The sequence below is a fragment of the Rattus rattus genome, chromosome 16 (genome assembly GCF_011064425.1).
Source record: "Rattus rattus isolate New Zealand chromosome 16, Rrattus_CSIRO_v1, whole genome shotgun sequence".
NCBI classification, from domain to species: domain Eukaryota; kingdom Metazoa; phylum Chordata; class Mammalia; order Rodentia; family Muridae; genus Rattus; species Rattus rattus.
The window spans coordinates 17,862,214-17,874,854 of NC_046169.1; the positions used below are offsets into that span (position 1 = coordinate 17,862,214).

A 12,641-nucleotide genomic window follows, 5' to 3' on the forward strand; every position below is an offset into this window, starting at 1 on the left:
TCCATTTCTTACAACAGCTTTTCTCTGGAGTCCGGATTTGGTGCCCATGGGATCCTGGAGGGCCCCACCACCATCCCGAGGTCTCTGCAAATGGGACATACTGCCAAGCCTAAACTTAACATGGAGAGGGCCCTGGGGAGCCTTGTGGAGATCTTCCTTGTAAGCTGTGACATCAGTGGAGAACTGGGACACGGTGTCTTGTGACTCCAGGGAAAACCCTCAGCCCCTGCAGACATCTGTCTGAGACCCCTTATATATCAGATTTCTGTTTTCCTGGGGTCTTTTGGGAAGGCCAGCCTAGTTTGATTTGTTTGTTTTTGCAGAAGAATGCTAGAATCCTGGGTGGACGAGATGGCTCAGTGGGTAAAGGCACTTGCCACCAAGCCTGGAGACCTGAGCTCCGCCCCCATCCTCTGACCCACACCCAAGTAAATATAATGAGAAAAAGAATTGATTATCAGAATCACCATAAGAAGGTGTGCAGGCAGGGGGAAGGGAAGGTGACCTTTTGGAGTGAGCCGTTCCCACTCGGGCACGTCCTGAAACGGCACTCATAAATCAAACATGGCCGGGTGTGTCTGTCATCTAAGCATTCAGGAGGCAAGAGGATCTAGAGTTGAAGTTCACTATGAGTTCTAGCTTGGGCTGGACAGATTTTGTATCAAAAAAAAAGGGGTGCTGCAGATGGCCCCCGTAGTTAGGCATGCTTGCTGCTCTTGCAGAGGGCCAGAGTTCATCTCCCAGCACCTACATAGGGCAGCTCACGACTGCCTGTAAGTCAAGTCCTAGAGGATCCAACACCCTCTTCTGGCCTCTGCAGGCACCCACACAGATGTGCATGTACACGTACGACATAAAAAGGGGATTCTTGTTGGGCGTTGGGTCCACTCCTTCTGCCTATTTTCTGAGACCATTTGGTCCCTCGGCTCGTGGAACACCCGGCACTTGGTGCGGTGTGTGACTCCCATTATCCCGTTAGTCTTCCTAGTGCCAAGCATGGGACAGCCATCTGTGCGTGAACATCTGCCCATGCGGTGACCCACAGGCAGGAGTCACAGGGCCACCCCACAGCGCTGTCAGGAGTTGAAGGATAAGCCCTCACCGTGAACAGTGGCGGAAGCCAGTAGGCTCAAGGCTGGAAGTTTGGTTTCTGAGGCATAACCTGATTCTGAATCCTGTTCTAACTGCGGCCACGTGGCTAGAACCACTGTGGGCCCCCTGGGGCCGGCACAGGCTTGCCCTAATTTCATCTATCCAAGATTCAGCCCTTCCTGGTGCTCAAGGGACCAGTGTCCTCAGACACACCAAGGCCCTTCCCAACATGGCCTCCTTGTACCCTTGACCACAAAGTCTCCAAATTCAAGTGTTTCTACTTAAGAAATTTCAAAGGTAGAACATGATTGGTGTCTTGGTGTCTTTTGGGAAAGTCTACAGAAAATAAACTACAGGAGCGCAGAGGGCTCAAGTCTGTGCCACTATTTATTTCCGCAGTAAATAATTCCTTTCCTGTGTGTGGATTTTTTTTTTTTTTAGCAGTTGCCCTGGGTTGAGCTGAATAAACTAATACAGCTTTTAAAACCTCTATGCTCTTGAGAAGTGTGTACCATGGTCCAGGGGGGGGTCCATCCTAGTGCCTGCCACACTGCTGATCCCCAATCCTGGCATGGGGACTCTATCTGAAGCCTTTTACTGCTAGTCACTGCCCCACAGGGCCCTTCCAGGATGGAAAGCAGGCTGCTGGGACCCAAGTGAGGTTCCTGTCAACTGGACCCCAGGAGAGCCTTCCCCTTGGCAGCTGTGCCTCTTCCTGGCCTCCTTTCTGAAGGGGAGGGGGAAAGACAGGCTTAATGTGGGTGGCTGAGCTCACCAGAACCCATCTGGAGAGGGTCAGGTACATTTCACAAGCTTCTAGAAGAGGAGCCTATGAGGTGTTGGTCCCTTAGGTCTCTATAGCTACTGTCTGGGCCATCCACTGGGGCCACCAACAAACAAGACACCCCAAACACTCCTTTTGGAAAAGTTGCCCAGATGTATAAGCCCCTCCTGGGAAAGATTTTCTTCTTGGGGTGCATGAGTGCATGTGTGCGTGTGTGTGCATGTGTGTGTGCATGTGTGCACATGGAGTGTGTGCATGCGTGCATATGTGTATGTGTGTGTATGGGCATGTGCGTGTGCGTGTGCGTGTGTGTGTGTGTGTGTGTGTGTGCATGTGAACCTGATGTGCAGACCAGAGATCAACTTCAGGTGTCATTCTTCAGATACCAACTTGGGTTGAGACATGGTGTCTCACTTGCCTGGAAATTCACCAGTTAGGCTGTTTGTATGGCCAGGGAAGCCCAGGGGTCTTTCTGTCTCTGCCTCCCCAGTGCTAAGACAAATATATGCCAGCATAAAGAGGCAATTCATGTCCTCATGTCACTTTACTGACAGAGCCACCTCCTAGGAACAATTTCTATACTTTCGCTCCCACAATTAGTGGCCAATGGGCAACAGCCCAAACCATCGTGGACCTGGGTTCTACAAGAAAGCAGGCTGAGCAAGCCATGGGGAGCAAGCCAGTAAGCAGCACTCCCGCCTCCAGGTTCCTGCCCTGCATGAGTTCCAGTCCTGACTTCCTTCGGTGATGAACAGCAATGTGGAAGTGTGAGCCCAATAAACCCTCTCCTCCCCGGCTTGCTTCTTGGTCATGGTGCTTTGTCGCAGCACTAGAAACCCTAGCACACTCATGCTCTAGGACTTCAGCCAAGAGGCTGCTTGGAGTCGGGTGTACATGGCTCAGGGGGTAGGAAAATGTAGCCTAAGATGTAGACCTCAGTAGAAACAGCATAGGCTGAGGCCAAAGTGGGGGAGGGTGTTCTAACCACTGAGCCACGCCCCCAGCCCCTCCCTGGGGGATTCTAGGCAGGGGCTCTACCACTGAGCCACACCCCCAGCCCCTCACTGGGGGATTCTAGGCAGGGGCTCTACCACTGAGCCACACCCCCAGCCCCTCACTGGGGGATTCTAGGCGGGGCTCTACCACTGAGCCACGCCCCCGACCCCTCATTATACTCTATATAAAAGGATGCAGGGGCAGCACTCATCGTAGTCTGGGAGTCTATTTATTCTGATGGGCCCTAGACTCACTGAATCAGTAGGGAACCAAGCTGCCTCACACAGGGCCTTTCCAGGGCTTGTCAGGCCTGGCTGGTGACTCAGACCCTGGTACATACTTCCTAGACAGTCTCTAACTCTCAGGTATTTCTGAGAGGTCAGGACAAACAGAGCTGTTGGGGCTGGGGCGATGGCTCTGTAGCACTGCGCACTGGCTGACCTTCTAGAGGGGCCAGGTTTGAATCCAAGCACCCACAAGGAGCCTCACAACTGTAACTCTAGGTCCAGGAGATCCAGTGCCCTCTTGTGGGCTCTGTAAGTACTGCACACATGGTGCTCTGACATACATAACGCAAAACATATAATAAAATATGATAATCTCAAAAATAAAAGTAAAACAGAGGCTGGGGAGTGTAGCTGGTGTTCAGCTACTCTGTGGTTTCTTCTTTCCTCTACCCTTCCAATTCCTTAACACTAGATAAGAAAGGGAAGAGAGGAAAGGAAAGAGATCCCTGACTTAAGTCAGGGGTCAGAAAAGGGGCAATGGTATCCTTACTTCTTCTTATTTTTTTTTCTTTTTTTCTTTTTTCTTTTTTTTCCGGAGCTGGGGACCGAACCCAGGACCTTGCGCTTGAGCGCACTCTACCACTGAGCTAAATCCCCAACCCATTCCTTACTTCTTCTTGCTGATAGGGTGTTAAGTTCCTTGGGGGAAGTTTGATCTTTGCCATCAGGATATCTAACGACCACTGCCACCACCGCCACCTCCTCCCACTCCTCTTCTTCCTCCTCCAAGATTTATTTATTTACTATGTATAGTGTTCTGATTGCACACCAGAAGAGGGCGTCAGATCCATTACAGATGGTTGTGAGCCATCATGTGGTTGCTGGGATTTGAACTCAGGACCTCTGGAAGAACAGCCAGTGCTTTTAACCACTGAGCCATCTCCCCAGCCCATTAATTTCTTGTTTCTTCTTTGCACACAATTACTTAACACACCATGACAAATAGCCACCTCTCTTGGGGCCCTAGCATTGACATACCTCAGGAAAGTTCCCAGAATTCCAAATGTCACACAATCACAGAAACCACCTGCCACTGGCAAAATCACAGCCCTGCTGGGGCATGAGCCAAATCGAAGTCAGCTGCTGTGGACAGTCTGAAGCATCCCCATACCCCATATCTGGGATTTAAATACACACACACACACACACACACACACACACACACACACACACACACACACACATATATATTTTCTTATATCTGTGTTTTCTACAGAAACCAAAATTCCAAAGTTGTCACTACAGTTTTTCTCAGACATGAGTGCTGACCCTGAAAGCATGAATCCCTGAACCCACAGCTAGATATGGCGGCAGGGGTAAATTCCAGGGCTGGAGATGAACAAACAGGCGGGACCCTGAGCTTGGTGCTAGCCAGCCCAGCGTACTTGGGAGACTGCATCTTACAAAATGCATGGCGCCTGAACAAGGCTCACAGGCTATCTACATAGCTCAGTCGTAAAGGTCTTTGCTGCCGAGGCTAATGGAGTCCAACCCCCAGGAACCACCGTGAGGAAGGCAGGAACTGGACTCCCTCAAACAGTTCTCTGACCTTCTTGTGCATACCACATACATATGAACCGCAGCGGCTGACGTCTGGCCCCAGATGCACGCATGTAGCAAATGCACGTGTACCCACATAAGTATGTAATCTGCACACACAGAAGCACAAGCCTCCCAACACCTGGTGTCACAAGAAAGAAAAGGCTGTGACAGGGTTGGGGATTTAGCTCAGTGGTAGAGCGCTTGCCTAACAAGCGCAAGGCCCTGGGTTCGGTCCCCAGCTCCAAAAGAAAAAAAAAAAAAAAGCTGTGAGTTAGAAAAGGCTGTGGGGGTTGGGGATTTGGCTCAGTGGTAGAGCCCTTGCCTAGGAAGCGCAAGGTCCTGGGTTCGGTCCCCAGCCCCAAAAAAAAAAAAAAAAAAAAAAAAAAAAAAAAAAAAAAGGCTGTGACCCTTTCCTGGTGGGGCAGCGCAGTGCATAGCTCCAAAGCCTTGGGATGCAGGGCTGTCGTGCAGGCCAGCCACACAACTCCACCATCCACCTTGGCCTGCACTTGTTGTCCATACATGAGCTATTCCATGCTTCCATAACTAAGTAACTAAATAAGGAAGACAATGTAATTTTAAAAACTAAGCTCAATGCTGGGGACCTGCCAGGTCAATTTTGAGGCCAGCCTGTAGTACAAATGGGAAGCTTATCTCAGAGAGAGAGAGAGAGAGAGAGAGAGAGAGAGAGAGAGAGGAGCAGAGAGAGAGAGAGAGAGAGAGAGTGGATTGGTTCATAGCTTTAATCCCAGCACTTACTCAGCAGTAGAAGTAAAGAGATCTTTATGAGTTAAGGGACAGCCTGGTCTACAATACGACTACCTCACACAGAGATGGGAAAGGAGAAGTATCATTATTTCACAGGAGACCAGAGTTTTCCGTTCATTATGGATTTTATCAGAGGGGTAACGTACATGGGAGATCAGGGGACACACCTTTCATCATGTGGATTCCAGAGACTGAGCTCGGGTCATTAGGCTTGGTGGCAAATGCCTTTAGTCACTGAGCCATCATGCTTGTCCCAGATAAAAGACTGAATCCCTCCACACTGTGACATACTGCGTCACCTGGAGAGGCCAGTCCACGCCCAGGAGACCAGTTCCAGGCAGGGTGTGTGACTGTCACAACGTCAGGGGTCAGATGACTCCTACTAAAACCTAACCAGTGCGCGGTCATCTCAGCAACTGGGAGGCTGAGGCAGGAGGATCAGGGGTTTAAAGCCAGGCTACACAATGAGTACCAGGCCAGTCTAGTCCACCTGACACCTTGACTCAAAAAACCCCAACAGGAGGGGTACAGCTCAGTAGGCAGGGCACGCGCTGCCATCCCAGCACCGAAAATGCTGAATATGACGGTGCGCTGGCAATCCCAGCATTTAAGAGGTAGAGGCAGGAGGATCGGGAGTTCAAAGTCATCCTTGGCTGAATACAGAGTTTGAGACCCGTCCAGGCCAGAGACCCTGTCTCAGAAAGAGAAACAAAACAAAACAAAAATAAAGCCAGGCCTGGCAGTGTACGTCTGTAATTCCAGAGCTTTTGGAAGTAGAGGTAGAAAAGTCAAGGTCATCCTCAGCTACAGAATTGGAGGCTAGCCTGGGCTATATGAGCGCTTGTCTCAAAAACCCTGTGAGTTTACTGAGTTGTGGGGAGTCCTCAGTGTTTGCCCCTCCAGTGGTCGGTCACGCTGGAGCCAAGCTGTCAGCCGGCGACAGCTCCTGTGTCACGGAAGCCATTCACACGGGTCTCCCTTGGAAGGACAGTGCAGTCCACAGCAGTTCTTGGCCCAGTTCTTGCTGCTTCCCTCCAGGCAGGAACTCACTGGCCAGCTCCCTGAAGGTGGCGCACACACGGCGGGCCTTGATGTGTCTGCGGTGGATGGCGTGCGTCCACTGGTGCCGGGCGGCCCCTGTGAGCACCAGCAGGGAGCGGCGGGGTACTGAGATGGCCACCTCCACCTCTTGGCAGGGGACGGACCTGCTAGGGGCCACGTTGTTGCCTTCAAAAGCATCCGGTCCAACAGAGGGGACTGGGCAGAGCAGCAGGCTGCCGGGGGCCTCTCGGGACATAGACACCACGGTGGCCGACAGGAGGTTGAGGCTCACCAGGCGCTCGCCCCACAGCCAGGAGTCATCCAGGTGGGGGTCGATGGCGGAGCCCCGCTCGGGGCTGTAGTCCAGATTACACTGTTCCACAGGCTGGAAGTCCTCCAGCCCCGGGTAAAGGCCCATTCTCTGGACTACCTTCTGGCTAAAGCCGGGGAGACCCTGGAAGCCCGCCATCTTCAGCTTCTGCTTCCGAAAATTGACTTTGGGGCCATAGTCCTGGAGTGAAGACAGGAAGGAAGGAGAGGTGGCTCAGCCATGTCAACCACAAACTGGGCGTGGCTGGTGTGCTGGTGTCATCCCAGGACCCAGGAAGCTGAGGCAGGAGGACTGCAGAGTTCAAAGCCAGCTGGACTAAGGTGAGACCCTGACCTGAAGGGAAAGGAAAAAAATGCCAACATAGTAGTGCCTACAGTCCTAGCATTCGAGAAGTGGAGGCAGGAGGATTAGAATTCACCTTCATAGACCAGCTTGGGGTCTGAGACCCTGGTGGGGTTGGAACTTCTTGGAGGAAGAAGGGGAAGGTGGAGAATGAGGTGGGGCAGAGAAAGAGACAAGGTCCCCATGGAAGACCCATGGCTCTGTCTGTCCGGATGATCAGGGGCAAAGTGGCAGAGTGGGCATCTGGGGCCATCCCGGCATAGGGTGAAGCTTGAAGGGCCCTCCAACTGGCTGATGTCGCCAGAACTCTAACCCAACACTATGACGCCAGGAACAAAGGGTGAAGCTACCTTTGAAACTACTATAGGAACGGACTACACTGTGGAAGGTGAGGGAGAGATAACAAGGAAGGGGAGAAATAGGAGGGCACCAGGTCCCTCAGGAGTCCCAACATAGAAGTGAGGGATGAGAGTTGCAATGAAAACGGGTGGTACCCATGGCCTCTGGCAGCCATGCTGGATGGAGATCCTGTCTAGAACTTAGCATCCCTTCACCAATGAGGTGGCTGCATAGAGACAGGGGCAGCCCTGATGGATGAGGAAGTCCACACCCCCTGTGACCATCCCTAGGGTGTGGCTACGGGAGACAGCCAGGGGCTGCCAGCAAAGGGATTGTCCCTCAGCCCAGCTCAGGTCACCGCACCTGCTTCCTCCTCCCGGACTGCGAAGGCTTCCAAGGGTCGCAGTCCATGAGACGCACCATCTCGGCTTCTTCCTCTGGGGTCACAAAGTCTGGTGTGAGTGTCACTCCCGGGAAGGGGAACGCCCAGCCCTCAAAGTCAGAGCCCTCGGCCCCCACGGCCCAGCCTATGTCCGGGCAGTAGAGGAAACAGCATTTTTTCTGTAAGAGACAGAGAGTGGGTTAGAGTGGGTAAGCTCGTGTCATGCTTTCCTTTCGAGAAGCACAAAGACCTGAGTTCCATCCCCTAAAACCCAAATGTAATAAGCTAGGTATAGTCACCGATGCCTGTAATCCCAGAGCTGGGGAGGCAACCTAGCCCGGACTCTTGCAAAGTTCCAGGCCAGTGAGGGAACCTCTCTTAAAAGAGCGAGGTGGGCATCTGAGGTTATCCTGTGCCCTCCACCTACACACATGCACCTCTACACACATATTCCAAACAGCAGCACCCTGGAACCAGCAAAGACCCACAGTAGCCATGTGCCCTGGACCCCCAGAGCCTCTGGTTTCTGGGATTCTTCTCTTCTTGGAACTAAAGCAACTTGAAGAGGTGTCTTGGGTCCCAGGAGTGACGCAGACTGGACCCAGCCTCAGGCCTGCAGCCCTCTGAACTAAGTGTGGAATTCTCACTCTCTCATTTGTGTCCTTGTTCTCTGAGGAACTGTCCCCAGGCTGGGGGATGTGGGCACTTCCTGGGGGCTGTGGGTATCACCTGACCCCTCAGGAGCACGAGGATACAAGGACAGGAGCCTGCACCAGGAGTCTGAGAAGTAGGGCTAACCCTAAGGCTGTGGTCCGCGGGACAATGCTTATTGGAAACCAGAGATGTGTGTCTTCCTCAGCCTTGTCCCTGCCTCCTCTGAGATCGAGAGATACAGTAGTAGAAAGGCCATCTTAGGGCCTGGAGAGGTGGCTCAGTGAGTAAGAGCACTGGCTGCTCTTCCAGAGGACCGGGAGAGCTCACGATTGTCTGTAACTTCAGTTCTAGGAGACCCAACACCCTCACACAGATAGACGTGCAGGCAAAACACCAATGTATATAAAATAAAGTGAAATAAATTCTTTAAGAGCCTCATAAATCTGAGGCTATAGCTCAGATGGTATAGCCGTGGGTTCCATCCCCAGCACTGCAAAAAACATGTTTCGTGGTAGAGGTCTGTAATCCTGGTGTAATCCTGTAGAGGCAGGATGACCAAGAGTTCATGGTCATCTTTCACTATAGAGTGAGCTTAAGGCCAGCTTGGGTTTATATGAGATCCCTGGAACCCAGGGCCTAGCATGTTCCACCGAGGCCCATCCTGAGCCCCTCACTAGGGCATTCTTCAAGTTCTTTTATTTATTTTTTTTTAAAGATTTATTCATTTATTATATATAAGTACACTGTCGCTGTCTTCAGATACACCAGAAGAGGGCATTAGATCTCTTTACAGATGGTTGTGAGCCACCATGTGGTTGCTGGGAATTGAACTCATGACCTCTGGAAGAGCAGTCGGGTGCTCTTAACCGCTGAGCCATCTCTCCAGCCCTTATTTTTTTTTTTTTTTATTAACTTGAGTATTTCTTATATACATTTCGAGTGTTATTCCTTTCCCGGTTTCCGGCAAACATCCCCTCCCCCTCCCTTCCTTATGGGTGTTCCCCTCCCAACCCCCCCCAATTGCCGCCCCCCCCAACAGTCTAGTTCACTGGGGTTCAGTCTTAGCAGGACCCAGGGCTTCCCCTTCCACTGGTGCTCTTACTAGGATATTCATTGCTACCTATGAGGTCAGAGTCCAGGGTCAGTCCATGTGTAGTCTTTAGGTAGTGGCTTAGTCCCTGGAAGCTCTGGTTGCTTGGCATTGTTGTATATATGGGGTCTCGAGCCCCTTCAAGCTCTTCCAGTTCTTTCTCTGATTCCTTCAACGGGGGTCCTATTCTCAGTTCAGTGGTTTGCTGCTGGCATTCGCCTCTGTATTTGCTGTATTCTGGCTGTGTCTCTCAGGAGCGATCTACATCCGGTTCCTGTCGGTCTGCACTTCTTTGCATCATCCATCTTGTCTAATTGGATGGCTGTATGGGCCACATGTGGGGCAGGCTCTGAATGGGTGTTCCTTCAGTCTCTGTTTTAATCTTTGCCTCTCTCTTCCCTGCCAAGGGTATTCTTGTTCCCCTTTTAAAGAAGGAGTGAAGCATTCACATTTTGATCATCCGTCTTGAGTTTCATTTGTTCTAGGCATCTAGGGTAATTCAAGCATTTGGGCTAATAGCCACTTATCAATGAGTGCATACCATGTATGTCTTTCTGTGATTGGGTTAGCTCACTCAGGATGATATTTTCCAGTTCCAACCATTTGCCTACAAATTTCATAAAAGTCGTTGTTTTTGATAGCTGAGTAATATTCCATTGTGTAGATGTACCACATTTTCTGTATCCATTCCTCTGTTGAAGGGCATCTGGGTTCTTTCCAGCTTCTGGCTATTATAAATAAGGCTACGATGAACATAGTGGTTTTTTTTTTTTTTTTTTTTTTTTTTTAATTACATCTTTACGTTTGTTTTTGTGTGCGGCAAATCACATGAGTGCAGGTGCTCTGTGAGACCAGAAGAGGGCGCCAGTTCCCTCTGGGACTGGCAGGTGTGATGCACCTGACTTGGGTGATGGGAGCCAGACTTAGGTCTCCTGCAAGAGAGTTTGTAACTGTGGGGCTGGGGATTTAGCTCAGTGGTAGAGCGCTTGCCTAGCAAACGCAAGGCCCTGGGTTCGGTCCCCAGCTCCGAAAAAATAAAACAAAAACAAAACTGTGGATCCATCTCTAGAGCCCCACACTGGGCGATGCTAGGCAGGGGCTCTACCTCCAGACCATGCCTCCAGCCAATCTCCAGGAAGATTGGCTTCTTTCCTTCAGCATCAGGTCTTCAAGGTAAATCCATGGGAACTCGCACCAGAATTTCCTTCCTTTCTAAGGTTGTATATACTGTATGGATAGCCAAGATTTTTTTTTTTTATTCATTTATTAGTTTACCGTTTGCCTCTGTTTTTCCTTTGTTCTTTTGAGACAAGCTTTTATTCAGTGTAGTCTGGTTTTACACTTGGGGTGTGGCTATCTTTGCACTCCCACAGGCCAGTTCACCAGCTGATATAATAAACACTCGGGTGTTTGGTCACTCTGAATGCTGCTATGATCCAGACGTGGTGACATGTTTGCAATCTTAGCATATGGGTAGGGGGCGGTTCTTGGGCCTCCAACTAAAGAAAATAACTACAACAAAAAACTTTCTTTTGCATATAGACCCAGGAACATACCAGATCATGTGCCCAGTCTACTGGTGAGGCACCTCACATCATTTTCCACAAGATGTTGGGCATTTTAGTGCCAACAAAGAGACTGGCTTCCCAGTTTCCCCCACCATGCGTCCATATAAAACTTGAATTTAAAGTTTTTTTTCAAACCCTTCAGAGTGCATCCTACCTGTGCAGCAAATGCACCAGGCCCCTTTGATCTCTTAAGCGTCACCTCTCAGTCACCCACAGCCCCTATCCCAGGCCTCTACTCAAGCATTCCCCTGGCTATGCACCCCAGCAACTTGCTACAGGGCTGCCAGAGCCATTCAAATGGTTACTTTTCATTCATTCATTGCCCATTTCGGTGGAAGGTGTTAGCAAAGGTCAACAGAGGGCTAAAAGGGAAACATTTTAACATCCTTCCCGGCCTACCCATCTCCTGACCCTATTACTACCTTGTAAGACAGATTTGTTTTTGTTTTTCAAGACCGGCTTTCCTGGAACTCCCTATGTAGATCAGGCAGGCCTGGAACTCACAGAGATCCGCCTGCCTCTGGATGCATCACCACTACCCGGCTGTAAAGCTGATTCTTTTTTTTTTTTTTTTTTCCCGGAGCTGGGGACCGAACCCAGGGCCTTGCTAGGGCTTTGCTCTTGCTAGGCAAGCGCTCTACCACTGAGCTAAATCCCCAACCTCTGTAAAGCTGATTCTTATAGGTTTGTTTTCCCCCGAAAAAAAATTTCCCCCAAACCAAAGTCTGTGCTGTCTTAAATCGCTCACTCCCTGCCTGTCTTTCTTCTCTGGCTTTCATCAGAATTTCCAATACAAACAGCCAATCCCTACCATTTCCATGCGGACTTTTTTGTGCTCCGGAAGCTCTCCCACAACCAGACTTCCAGGTATTAACTCCAAGTTATTTGCTACTGCCCCCCAGCAAAGTCATAGAGGTGATATGTTACGGCTGCTTCCCTACTTCCAAGGCAACTCTTAAACCTGCTGTGTGGCTGAGGTTGGCTTCAACTTCTGACTTTCCTGCTTCTCGGCCTTTCAAATGCAGGGATCTCGTCGTGCACCAGCATTTCCCCGCCCTTACCTCCATCAGTTGATGACACTTGGGAAGCCTCCACCTTTTGGGTTTTGTGAATATTGAACATAATAAGCGCTTCAACCAACTCCTTGACCGCGAGGTTTTGATCCCTTGGCCTCAGTTTCCCATTAAGATGAATAGATTTCCTGGATATGACTTTTCCCAGTTCGTACCTGAAGGGAGATCTGCCAGGGCGGGTCCCTCTGGCGTTGTCTCTCGCAGATGAGACAGGTCCGGATACCTTTACAGCCGCACTCCTGCAAATAAGAAACTTCAGCCGCTACCGTCGCCATTGCACCCTCGGAGCAGCTAGGGCGCAGGCGCAAGGCGCCGGGGCTTCTGGGAGTTGTAGTCCTCGCACGCAGAAGCA

The 12,641-nt window shown here is 50.7% G+C and overlaps 1 protein-coding gene across 1 annotated transcript; it reads right to left on the minus strand.

Moving 5' to 3' along the window:
- Positions 1–5,575: 5,575 nt before the first annotated feature.
- On the minus strand, positions 5,576–12,615 carry Alkbh4 (alkB homolog 4, lysine demethylase). Its single transcript, XM_032887069.1, has 3 exons — positions 12,445–12,615; positions 7,886–8,083; positions 5,576–7,021 (listed from the first exon to the last, which is right to left on the minus strand). The coding sequence occupies exons 1-3, from the start codon at positions 12,562–12,564 to the stop codon at positions 6,434–6,436; spliced, it is 906 nt and encodes a 301-aa protein (XP_032742960.1). The 5' UTR covers positions 12,565–12,615; the 3' UTR covers positions 5,576–6,433.
- Between the last annotated feature and the right edge of the window lie 26 nt (positions 12,616–12,641).

What these genes read in the sequence shown, in the direction of transcription:
- Alkbh4 (XM_032887069.1), bottom strand. Translation starts at nt 12,564, where the DNA reads ATGGCGACGGTAGCGGCTGAAGTTTCTTATTTGCAGGAGTGCGGCTGT. An exon ending in CCTGGCAGATCTCCCTTCAG is followed by an intron (nt 8,084 to 12,444) that starts GTACGAACTGGG and finishes TGTCTCTTACAG; the next exon opens with AAAAAATGCTGTTTCCTCTA. An exon ending in AGTCCGGGAGGAGGAAGCAG is followed by an intron (nt 7,022 to 7,885) that starts GTGCGGTGACCT and finishes TCTTCACTCCAG; the next exon opens with GACTATGGCCCCAAAGTCAA.